The sequence below is a fragment of the Myotis myotis genome, unplaced genomic scaffold, assembly GCF_014108235.1.
Source record: "Myotis myotis isolate mMyoMyo1 unplaced genomic scaffold, mMyoMyo1.p scaffold_m19_p_5, whole genome shotgun sequence".
NCBI classification, from domain to species: domain Eukaryota; kingdom Metazoa; phylum Chordata; class Mammalia; order Chiroptera; family Vespertilionidae; genus Myotis; species Myotis myotis.
In genome coordinates this window covers 3,473,505-3,486,395 of record NW_023416357.1, presented here as the reverse complement: position 1 = coordinate 3,486,395, position 12,891 = coordinate 3,473,505, and the positions used below count along the sequence as shown (strand labels likewise).

Genomic DNA, 12,891 nt, shown 5'->3' with positions numbered 1-12,891 from the left:
ATATGGGGTGTGCATTTTTTGTACATAGTTTAAGATTACATACACTGCATTCAAATTCGTTAGTTAGGAGAGCTAGTTTTGATAAAACCTCAGTCTTTAGTCGTGTCAGTCAGTTCCGATGATAGATTGGGCCAGCTGGGCCCATGCCGTTACCATAACACTTCCGTGCGAACAATACAAGGAAATAACGCATGCCCACTGGTAACCAGATTGCACCGGACTCTGCTACCTGGCCCCTCAAAACCAGGAAGGGAAAACCCTCCTAAACATGCACAGTGTTTATCTGAAGGGTATGCATTTTATTCTGCGGTCACTAATATATTCTCTGGTGATACATTTGTGGACCGCGTTTATTCGTTTTCATCGTTCAGAAGAGCCCACCTCCTTCTTGGCCTCTCTTTTCTCTCCTTGATGTGAGAAGACCCCCCTGTACACCCTGGGGGTGCCCTCCCACGAGCCAGCTCGACGGCTGCAGGTTCCGGGTCTTTGCCCAAAGGCTCGTCTCCCAGGCCCGTGGGCTCCAGGCCTCCCCGGCCTTTCCCCCCTGAACCCTAATTGGTCCAGCCTCACTTCTTCCACTTGACTCCGGCCATTTGCACAGCCATTTTCCCTCTCAGCCCCGCTATAGTGTTCACTCGGGCCCCTGCCAGCACGCAGCTCTGCCTGGAGCCTCCTGGGCGCTCCCATCGCACTGGGCTCGGCCCTCACTCCCTGTCCTTCTCACGCCTGCAAGGTTTTGCTTTACCTCCTCCCCTCGAGACTGAATTCGGTGGGTGCTGGAGCGATACCTGCTTTTGGTGTTTGCTGTGCTTTGGTTGGCTTTCAGTCCTGCTTGCATCCTGGCATTTGGTGTAGCGTGGGCCTGTCTGGAACTCGGGCTGTGGGTGCTGGGCGGTTCTCAGTGGCCGCCTCCGTGCCCTGGTTCCATTCTCTTCTCCGGACACAGCCAGGTTTTGAGATCGAACGAGCGCTTTCCGTGGGGAAGTGCAGCAGCTGCAGTTGCTCCCGAATTCCAAATGCTTCACCTGAACTGCAGAGGCGGAAGCCCAGTCCCCCTGCAGCCGTGGAGCTGGGCCGTACACCCAGACCCTCCTTCCCGCCTCCTGAGGCCCAGGAAGCCGAAATGGAGCGAGAGTGACTGTATGGGAAAAGCAGATCTTTACAATGGTCCAAGTTTTAGCAAATGAGCTGCGATCGTTTCCCTGCTGCTCCCTCCTGTGGCTCCGGGGAGGGCTGTTCTGTGAGTGTTTCAGAGCGAGTAAGCGAAGGAGGCAGTAGGAACTATCAAGTCATCCAAAACAATGGCTAATCTCTTAACGTCAGTTGAACTTTGCTTGAAAGCATAAAACTCTAATTGCAGTAACGTAACCCCTCCCCCACTGAAAGGAAAAAGCTGGGGGGCTAGGATTAACCAAACGAGACGGCAGGGACTTCAGCGTCTTCCTTTGAAGCATGCGGTCTTGTTGGAGGATGACCTTGGCCTGTGTTGACTGCTTTCATAGGTCAGAACCTCTGAGAACACCTGATTTCCACGCTGCCTAGACCTCAGTTATACTGTCACACACAGATGGTGTTGTTTGTGTCTTCTTTCCACAGCATTTATGAAACACCTAGGGTAGTCTCTATCAGTATTTCCCGTTATTGATGAGGTTATGGATACTGTATCAGCTGTTGAAATTAGATAAGTATTTGGAACTTTATTTAAATGAAGTCATAAATGGTTGTGCTTAACCCCCCCCCCCCTTGCTTATGTCACTTATCCATTTTGATCCCATTCACATCTCCACGAATGCAGGCCCTGTTCTCGCCTGCTCCAGATTTCCTCTAGATTCTCTCCAGCTCAGAGGGTGTTTCCAGAATAAACAGCCTCCCAGAGGCCTGATGACTCCGCAGGACGAGTGTGATTTGCTCAGATGAGAAGGGATGTACCGTCTGGTCCCAGACACTGAGGGCTGGACCCGTGGGAAGGGGAGGGTCAGGCCTCAGGTCTGGACCCATCTTCCTTTCGAGGTTCCGAGTCTGTTGAACACAGGCTGTTCTAATGAGCTGTTCTTTCACTTAATTGAGGTTTATAAGAACTTAATGGAGTTTGAAGAGCAAAAGTACCTCAATACGCATAATAGGCTATTTGGTGTCTTTTTTTTAATGCGACATCTAATGAGGAGCAGCTAAGCACTTCTGAGTTCCCTGTAAGCGCCAGCCGCCTCCATGGAGGCGGACCCGTCGGGAAAGGGTGAAGGGGGGACAGGAAAAGCGCCCGAGGATGCATCTCTGAGAGTCGCTCTCTCCGCCCCGCCCAGCCGTGTCTCTAGCAGCGCTGGTTGTGCGGAGTCACCCTCGTGAGCGGGTGACAGCTCTGACTCGGCTCCTGTGGGACCAAGGTCCGTGTGAACGTGATTAACCCGAGACCAGCCCGCACAGGCCTCCCCGGGAGCCCTGCTACAGAATGAGGACGTTTCGTGTTTTTCAGTGAATTTACCGCATAGGCAGGTACTTATAAAAAAACCTCGCTTCGTGCCGTCTGAGAACAGCCTGATCAATACCCTTAGGAAGGAAGGACTTACAAGCCTCGGCATTCCGTGGGCCGGGAGGAAAGGGATCCTGATCACTTGCCCGCGAGGTTTCAGACTCGCACCCCATATACAGTGCGCTGTGCTCTGTGACTTGCCACCTCCCCTCAGTTCCAGTAAAAGGAGAATGAGTGGGCAAGAATTCTACCACAAAGTGCCCTCAAAAACACACATTCACAGAAAAATACGTTCCACATGCACGGTGGGCAAAGGAGGCTTACAGTGTGAGCATGTGACACACGGTGTATTCCTGCGTTGCTATTTAGTCCTTATTGTCGTTTTTTCCATCCGAACAACCATCAGCCTACTCTGCTCACCCTGTTCTTGGATCAATAGGCCACTGAACGCCCGCGTCAGGGGGCAGCCTGGATGTTGTGCTGGGTCACAGACCCGCGGGCAGGTCCTCTTGGCCCCGAGTTCCAGACGACAGGGCGCAGCGGGTCCTCCTGTGTCCCCCTCGTCTGCACACGTGTTCTGCCCTCCTGCCGTCACCCTCCCCGGGGATAAAGGCGGGCGCGCACGAGGTGCTGTGGGCCCCCGTGAGCCCACGCCGGCCTTCAGACAGTCAGGCCCCTGGTGTCACAGGTCAGCTGTGTGCGAGGCTCCGGAAGCGACTTGGATGCAGAAGCGGCTGGTGACCGGCGGCCTCTGGACCGACTGCACCCCCTCTGTGCTCCCGCAGGGGACAGGGATCGCTGGCCTCGGAGAGCAGGGCAGCACGGCGCCCTTCCTGGTGATGCTCTGAAGTGAGGCCTGGAAACCAGGGGAGGTCTGGGGTCGGCACCTGCAGCGTCCAGTTAATGGCGAACCCCTAACGCCCGCCTTAACACCCCGCCTGCTCTGCTGCGCGGATGGAGGGCCTGGAAATCTTTAGTTCTTCTTCTTTTTTTTTTGTAAGAAATTGGTAGTGTTAGGAATTGGGAGGATACTGGCTTTTAAGAAATATAAGGAATGCTTTAATGTTTGCATGGGAAAGGTTGTGAAAAGGCTGTGTGCCTTCCGATTCATTTCTTCAGGATAAATGTCTGCGGCAGTGTCTGGACATCTCTCTACGATGAGAAGGACTGTGGGTCGGGTCCTTCCGGGTCTTTCTTTCTGGTTTACCCCTGTCTGCCTCTCAGCATCCCAGGCCTGCCATCAGCAATAAGTCCACGCAGAATTTATTCTTCCCTGCGCAACTGGCAAAGATGGGCCAGAAGAGAAAATGCCTTTCGATGATGGGGCTGTGGGGAAGGGTCCGTGTGAAAACCTGGCTGATTTCATTATAAAGTGTGGTAACCCCTTAAAACAGCAATTAAACACTGTATGTAGCGCAAGACTCCCAAGTATAGTCAGACCATTTGTTTTGCTCAATAGTCCTGGAAATCGTTCTGGGAGAAGACAGATGCGTGCAGATTTTTATCCAGGGAGCTATTTGTCAATATTTTTAGTGTAAAAAAAGAATGGAAAGCAACCTAATGATGTATTATTCAATTTTATTTATACAAATAGAGCCATTTAAATGTAAATTCAGAGTGGTTTAGAAAAATACTCCACAATATAGAAACAGCACTCATAGAAGAAGTGAAAGAGCAGGACAAAAATCTTTCCATGTTATATTACCCTTAATATTTGTATATATATGTTGTATGATATAGCATGTTACCCTCAGTATATTTTATGTTATATGATATAGTATGTTACCCTTAGTATATATTGTATGACATAGTATGTTGCCCTTAATATATTGTATGTTATAGGATATAGTATGTTGCCCTTAATATATTGTGCGTGTTATATGATATAGTATGTTACCCTTAATATAGTCTCTGTGTTATATGACATAGTGTATTACTCTTAATATAGTCTATGTGTTGTATGATATAGAGCATATGGGAGAGACGGGAGTGAGACAGAAGCAGAAGGGCGATCTCTGAATGGTGGTGTTACAAGTTCCTTTTTGTTTGCTTTTCTATTTCTCATCTAATATAATGAGCCTCTGACCTTTGTAATCAGAAAAAGTACACGTTTTTAGAAAATACATAACACATTTATAAAGTAAATTTTACCCACGACTTACAATTGATATATACGTACTCTTCTTACTTTATTGGTTTTCCTATTTGTGTTTTGTTATTAAAAGCTATTTTAGTCCCCATGCTTTTTGGCGCTCCACTTGCTCCGTAAGTAGTGTATTTGAACATTTCCCGCAGGATAGGAAATACTTTCATATCCACTTTGTTAGTAACGGGCAGTTGTAAAAAACTGCGTCAGTGTGTGCTGTTCTTTAAGTGTTTCCTTATTCTTCAGTATTCATCTCCCCCCGATTTCTGCTGTCACGTACGTTTTCCAGGTGGGAGTGGGCGCCGCTGTGATTGGGGGATGGCTGTGGTCCCGGCTCCCTCCCCCGCAGGAGAGCCTTGGAAAGGCCTCGGCAGGCAGTCTGTGCCCCTCATCACATCTCCCGGCGCTCTCACGCCTCACTGTGCATACTCACTTCCTGTGTTTACGGAGAACGGGCCGGAGGTCAGGGTCAGAACATCACGGCCACTGGCTGCGGGCCCTGCCTGACAGCCCCTGAGCGACAAATGGTGGGCGCTTTTTAAAGGGGTGTGGGGGGGACCCACCGGCCAGCAAGAGGAATGCGTGGCCGCGAGTCTGTGTGGCCTGGACGCCTGGAAGAGTTACCATCTGGCTTTTCCAGGAAAGTTTGCTGAATCCAGAACAAGAGGCACAAAGAATGGTTCATGTGCTTGCGCCTTAGTCTTGTCTTCGTTTCTGTCTAATTTCATAGCTAAATTGGCATATTTTTATATCTAAATTTGCATATGGTTATCAAGGTTCTTACTCTGAAAAACACAGATGTTGTGACCCATGCTATTTTAAAAAATCGCTGCGTGAATAATTGTTAGCCTTTCTTTTAACCTTTAAAAGGATTACTAGGAAAGGATGAAAAGTTCAGTTTTTTAAATAATGAAAACGTGCGCAGTGTTTGCATATATTTTTAAGGGGAGCGTGCAGGAAGCGGAGAGGCTAAGTTATTATACGTAAAATGCTGCAATTTGTCCTACACCTCAAAAGTGAAAAGACTGCCTGGACTCTGTCATTCGTTGAATTCCATGAACCATTTAGTCATTAAAAACGCTTTCTCCTTGCCGAAACCGGTTTGGCTCAGTGGATAGAGCGTCGGCCTGCGGACTGAAAGGTCCCAGGTTCGATTCCAGTCGAGGGCATGTACCTGGGTTGCGGGCATATCCCCAGTAGGGGTTGTGCAGGAGGCAGCTGATCGATGTTCCTCTCTCATCGATGTTTCTAACTCTCTATCTCTCTCCCTTCCTCTCTGTAAAAAATCAATAAAATATATTTAAAAAAACAAACAAACAAAAAAAACCGCTTTCTCCGAATCCTGTGACAGCGCTGCAGTGCTGTGCTCTATTAGCGTTACCCGGATGTACGTGTGATACACGGCATTTTCATCGCGTACTTAACTACGTACTGGGTACTGTGCTCAGCAGTGCTGAGGTTGGGCATGAGCTCAGTACCTGGCTTTCCCACTGACATTTAAAAAAGTTTATTGTTGAAAGTATTAGAGGTGTCCCCCTTTCCCCCACTGACCCCTCCACCTCGCTCCCACCCCTCCCAGGCCTTCACCACACCATTGTCTGTGCCCATGGGTTCGGCAGAGGTGCATCTAAGGCCTCCTCTGACTTCTTACCTGCCCTTTGGCAATTTGTCCCTCCCTAAGCCTCAGTGTTCTCATCTGCAAACAAGGACGGTCGTGGGATGCTTGTGGGAAGGCGATGGTGAGGCCCTAATAGGATCCTCCCCTACTGACCCACCTGGTTTCCAACACAAAAGGTAGTTGATTGACTACTGAGCTGATGAAGCACCTGCATAAATGAATAGGACACACGTAGTCAAGTCCCAGCTCTGTGCGGCGTGAGGGGGGCTGGCCGGCCCCATTACTTGGGCCGCGGTTCGTGCCTCTGTGAGTGAGTGCATGTGATCGCGTGCGTGTGAGGTCCTGAGAGCAGTTCTGGCCCAAAGCGCTCACGAGGACCTGACCATTAACTTCTGTCATTTCTGCTCTCTTTATAGCTGGCTCCCTCACTGGGTGCAGCATGTGTAACCAGAATTTTATAAAAATATAAAACATAGAGACTAGTATATACCATTAGACTACTATATACTAGTATATACCAAACATAGAGACTACTATATACTAGTATATACCATTGTTTTTATACTCTTTTGTTAACTTAAAAAATACGCTGGCTTGTGTCTCTCCCTGGGCTGGAAAAAAGTTGGTCTTCATAACAGCTTAGTGTGGCACATCCCTGTTCTTACTTGCTTTAATGTTGATGTGTCAGACTTTCAGAGCTGCCCGTGAGAACAGTGACAGTGACATGGCAGACACCTCGACCGGTTTCAGAGCCACTGGTGTCTAACACGGAAGGAAAGTTCCTAGACACATTACTACTGGGGCAGTAAACTCCCCCCCCTCCCCCCCCCCTCACCTGTCCGAAACTCCTTTCTGTCCCTAGAAGCAGTTCTGCGCTCTTAGGGAGCACAGTGAGAGAGACGAGCCAGGTGGGAAGGCTTTAACTTGCTCCAGAGAACAAGGCCGTTCGAACCTGTGAACCAAACAGCTCTTGGATTGACACACGCATGTTCCGGTGGCCAAAGGTGGAAAGTTGTCTAGATGGATCCAGTAGGTCTAGGAGAGGCGGTCCAACCACATGGAGTCAGTTAATTCAGGTCCACAGGCATGTCCGAGCTCTCTGGACGTCAGGGACAAGAGCTCATGATTAATTTTTTTAATATAAAATAACCTAGGACACCCCGTCTTTTAAGGAAATTGAAAATATTGACGTTAATCTCTGCTTCCAGGGAGTATGGAGCCATTGACGACGTAGATATTGATCTGCATGTCGATGTCAGCTTTCTTGATGTAAGTATCAATTCATGCAACGTGACCGCTACCCTTAAAAAAATGCTTATTTTTATGGGAGGAAATCTAATTTTTGCTATAATGCTATTAGTAATGAATTGGCTTTTTCAGAGCGATTTATGAAAAAATGCTATGACTGGTTGAAGAAACAGATTATATATATATATGTGTGTGTGTGTCTGTGTGTGTGTGTGTGTGTATATATATATTTGTGTTGGTTTTTAAATATCCTCTGAAATTTGCAGTCTCTTAGTACAGTACTTGAGTATTTCTTAAGTTTTCATTTTTATTTTCATGTGAAAAGGCAAAGATTAAAAGTACGTTGGTTTTCTTTTCACAAACCGTAGGCTTTACGATAATTTGTAGGCCTTAATGATTTATGCATTTCTTCAAAATAACGTAAAAATATTTTTTAATTGGGGAAATACATCTGGGCTCTACAAGGCGACTAATTCGTCTTTAAAATATATTCATTCGCACAGGAGGAGATCGCTGTGGCTTGGGAAGTGACTCGAACAGAACCTATAACTGTCCGACTGCACTGCTCACTCACCCAGTATTTAAATGGCCCAGGTTGACTTTCTTTCTCTATTATTTGAGTATTTAGTTGTGCGTTGTGCATTGAACAAGATGACGGTGCATTTGGTAATTCTGAGAGTAACTGCAGCTATCTTGGTAATGACATTTAAGTACACTTGCATCCTGACAAAGATGGTTTACCGCCAGTGTGACTACTAGAAAGAGAAGCATGTACCATTTAGTTCTATAGATTTCAGAAGTTGACAAGCGTCTGTGAAATAAGCACATTAGTACCGAAAAGAGAACTTTGCGTATAGGAGAAGCTCAAATTCTGTCTCTGATCCTGAGATTTAATGCTAATGTACGTTTCTCTCACCTCTGAATCCTGATGAACTCAGCCTCAGTGTAACATATTTCTGGTTTCAAAAATGGAGATCATCATAATAGTTTTTGTACTGTGGTCCCTTAACCGATGACTTTGCTGTTCCTCAACTGACAGCTGTTTACGACAAAGGGCCCTGCTATAAATCTTTGCGAGACTTACTGGATTAAATTCCTTTTTCCCCGCCTACTAACTTAGGCGCACCTGCACACACACACACACACACACACACACACACACACACACCAGTTCTCTGCTGCTGCTGCCTAACAAACCACTGCAAACGTAGTGGCTTAAAACAGCTCCTCTCTCACCATTCTTCAGGGTTCAGCGGGGCAGCCCCTGCTTGGAGTCCCCCAGGGTTTGCAGTCAGATAGATGGTGGGTGAGGCGCCTGTCATTCAAGGCTCCACTAGGCTGGATGCTCAGGACGCTGGCCTTTCAGATACGTAGCAGTTGTCGCAGGTGTCCCTGCGGAGCTCAGCTGGGGCTCCTGACTACCTTGCCTGTGATTCTTCATGGGGGTGAGGCTTCCTGTAGCCCAGCGGTTCTCAACCTGTGGGTCGCGACCCCTTTGGCGGTTGAACGACCCTTCCACAGGGGTCACCTAAGACCATCCTGCATGTCAGATATTTACATGACGATTCATAACAGTAGCAACATGACAGTGATGAAGTAGCCACGAAAATAATTTTATGGTTGGGTCACATGAGGAACTGTATTTAAAGGGCCAGAAGGTTGAGAACCACTGCTGTAGCCTGATAATGGGTCCAGTGCAAGTGATCCCAGAGACACCTGGCCAGAAGCCCGGTGGATCTTCCTCTGTTCTCTGTTCCTCAGAGGAAGAGCCCTCCCAGAGCCCAGGGCCAGGGCGGAGATGGCCGCTGGCCAGGCTCCCGCCGTCCCTCACCTGCCACGCAGGCTCCGCTGTGGCCTCTGCACCGTGTCCCTCAGGCACGCCAGGACCTCACACCTCCTGTTCCTTTCCACGTAAGATAGGAAGCCGCCCTTTCCAGCTGACGCAGTACACAGGAGCAGCTCTCATTCTGAAAATGCTTCCATAGCCACCTCTTTCCTTTAAAAAAAAAATGTTTTTGTTGATTTCAGAGAGGAAGGGAGAAGGAGAGAGATAGAAACATCAGTGACGAGAGAGAATCATTGATCGGCTGCCTCCGGCACGCCCCCCACTTGAGAATCGAGTCTGCAACCTGGGAATGTGCCCTGACCTGGAATCGAACCGTGACCTCCTGGTTCATAGGCCTCCATTCAATCACCGAGCCACACCGGCCGGGCTGGTCACCTCTTTTCCATATTTGTATGACGTATTCTACGTAAATAAGCAATCCTCAATACAAGTCACAGAGTAAGTTATGTGACTTAATGCTAGGCAAAGACAAATAGATGTTTTTTCATTTTGTTTCTTTCAAATATATATAAAGGTAATAAAGAAGAAAAATGATTACTCATAATCCCGCTACGCCGAGAAAACGGTAAATAGTTTGTTTTCCGTATCTGCCTGGTTGGCTTGCATAAATCGGCATTGCGTCGATAAGGAGTTATGCATCGCCATGTCCTGAGCCTCTCCTCCAGTCATTAAACCTTCTAAAACGGGGTGATTTGTAGTATCTGCAGTGTTCCAGCCTGTCGCTGTGTTCTGCTTTCTTTTTAAAAAAATATTTTATTGAGTTTTTACTGAGAGGAAGGGAGAGGGATAGAGAGTTAGAAACATCGATGAGAGAGAAACATCGATCAGCTGCCTCCTGCACACTCCCTACTGGGGGTGTGCCCGCAACCCAGGTACATGCTCCTGACCGGAATCGAACCTGGGACCCTTGAATCTGCAGGCCGACGCTCTATCCACTGAGCCAAACCGGTTAGGGCGTGTTCTGCTTTCTTTAGCGATTGAAATGCACCACTTAGTTGTACTCCGATGGTGGTGAAAGGAAGAGAAGCCCTTGTCAGAGCATGTTTGGTTCTGAGTTATTGGGCTCAGAGCGTGTTTGGTTCTGAGTTATCGGGCTCAGAGCGTGTTTGGTTCTGAGTTACCAGGTTAGGAACAAAACTGGGTCAGTTCACCTGTTCCCCTAACTCCACGCTGAGAGGAGAACGGGCATGCCTTTATGTAGTCTTACCGCCGATGCTCATTTTTAAATATAATCTTCGATTCTAGGCAGGGATTTCCCTTCACATTATCTCTTTAAAGACTTGTCATGATTGCCTGGTTTTATAAACATTGTAACGATTATATGTCAGTTCATGTTCAAGTGGTTTTACCGTTCAGTGTCACTTACTTAGCGTCAGAACTCCTCCATCATTTAATTTTTTCATCTCTGTTAGTTGATTTACATATTTAATCGTTTGTAAACCAAAGGAACATGAGGGTTATGCTTTGTCTTTTCATACCTGAGAACGACCCCTTGTCTTGTGAACAAGAGCAGCTTGACCAAGTACAACCTTCGGGTCCTAACACTTCCCCCCAAAAGCAAAAATGCCCCAGAAAAAATGACGCCAGTTTCTATCTGAAAGTGTTTGAATTTTGTTTCTTTGTAAGAAAACTCTTTTGGCTTTGTTTGTGTTTGTTATATGTATTTACTGGGCTATTTTTTCTCTTCATATGGTTTTCAAATTGATAGACTTAAATCACCTGAACAACTTTGGTGAAGTTCTTGGCTGTTTCTCCGCTATCTGGTCGCCCTGATGAGCGTAGACGGGTCTGACGCCTCTGTCTTCCCTGTTTTCATCGTCTGTCTTAGTCCTTCGTCCTTCACCCCGAGAATTTATAACTTTATTTCACTCAGCGAATGTTTTCATGATTCAGCCTTTGATTGAATGTCCCCTCTGTTTTCAATTTGACTCCCATCCTTACCGATCCTGTTCCCTCTTTCCCATTAATCGCATCTGTTTTATTTATGCAACGTTACCCTGAATGTTGTTGGGAGCATAAATCACGAGCCTTCCCAGATTGATTATTTTATTCCCGGAGATGGGGTTTTGCTTTGCTCAGTGTTGAAGCAGGTGTTGAAATGCACTTCTTTCAGAAATTAGTGTGATTTGGGCCTAATTTCTTCCATTAAGAAGACGGAAGAGGGAATCCACACTCCCTGTCCTGTGGGTACACCAGCTCTGACAGTGGAGGGGGCTGTGACTCTCTCTGTTGATGCCGCCCCCCTCCCCCCCCCCCCCCGCACCTGCCCTCCCTGGCGTCTTCAGGCTTCACTGCTGACCGCTCACCTGGGCTTCCCCATCAGACACAGAACCGCTGTCTCCCCCTGGATCCCACCTGTGCCCGCCCTTTGGTGTGGTGGATGTGGGATGCCTGGGCCCAGGGTCCTTGCCTCAGGCTGGAGAACTGCGTGGTGTGGTTTATGCTCCAGCGTTACCCTCAGGCCAGGCCCAAGCTGAGACTTGACCCTCTGCCTGCCTTCCTCCCCCTCCTTCCCCCCCCCCTACTGGTTTCTCTCCTGGGAGCAATGCCATAGGGGACTCCTTACCCCCAAGTCTCCGCTCAGGGTCTAGATGGGCGTCATGGGGAAGGAAGAGGTCAGCGTCTGCTTTGGGAGGAGCCTGCCAGCCCAGCCCTTCGGGGCACTGCCCTGGGCACATGGCTCCGCCCCCCACCGGCCCCTTTTTCTGAGATGCGTTCGTGGTGGCAGCCTTAGCTTCCTCCTCCTTCAGAGAATGAGGCGTTGGGGTCAGGGCCCCTCAACATGGGTCCATTCGTTCTATTTGTAGGAAAATTCTGGAAGCATCTCACACGGGGTGGCGTTACTCCAGGCTTCTGCTCCTGTGCCGGTTATGGTGAGGCGGGTGCAGACGGTGGCCTTATATTGCCCTGGGACCAGCACATTTCCCTCCCTGAGAGGCAACATGATTTAAAACGGGCATTAATGTGAAATACAGGACATCAGCAAGAGGCAACGATACTAAAAAGGAACATAGAGCTTATCATTCCAGAAAAACAATTAGGTTTCATTTCACTTTATGGCTTGGATTATTGCAGAAAAATAAAAAAGCGAGGAAGCATCGCTTGGCTGTTTTGTATTGTGTCTTTGAGGGTTTCAGCATTTAGAGTAAAATTAGCTGGCAGGAAAGGTAGGGCTGATCGAGGTGTAGGCTGACCTAGTTCAGAGCCCCTTTTGAAAAGCGTGTATCCCCAGGCCCTGGGAAGGTATGAAAATACCCGTGCGAGCTCCTCTGATGCTGTATCTGGGAGTGAACAGGAATGAGAAGAACTGAAGAGGTGCACTTCCTTGAAATCAAAAATAAGGATTATTTTCATTGTGCACAGGGAAATGCACTTTAAAAAGACACTAGTGTTATGATTTCTGTAATGCTGTATGTTTCTTCCAGAATTGCTGGAACATAAGTCTAGTTTCTGACCTTAAGGGCAGGGAAGCTTTTACTTTAAAGAGGTAAACAATTAACTTGAAAATGTTTTTCTGTGCCTCTTGTGTTTACATGATCAAGGTATTAGAATAATTTCCACGTATC

At 47.7% G+C, this 12,891-nt stretch overlaps 1 protein-coding gene across 6 annotated transcripts in view; it reads left to right on the top strand.

Annotated features, from left to right (window-relative positions):
- Positions 1-12,891, top strand: part of PARP8 (poly(ADP-ribose) polymerase family member 8) — a 137,184-nt gene that overhangs the window by 80,666 nt on the left and 43,627 nt on the right. For 5 of the 6 annotated variants that reach the window (XR_004967473.1, XM_036308689.1, XM_036308685.1 and 2 more), the window contains 2 exons: positions 7,440-7,500; positions 7,983-8,073. Coding sequence is in view for 5 of the 6 variants with exons in the window: in XM_036308689.1 (XP_036164582.1) it covers positions 7,440-7,500; positions 7,983-8,073 (152 nt within the window). In the remaining variant the exon portion in view is untranslated. The remainder of the gene's footprint in view (positions 1-7,439; positions 7,501-7,982; positions 8,074-12,891) is intronic. The other variant, XM_036308687.1, reaches the window with a different exon arrangement.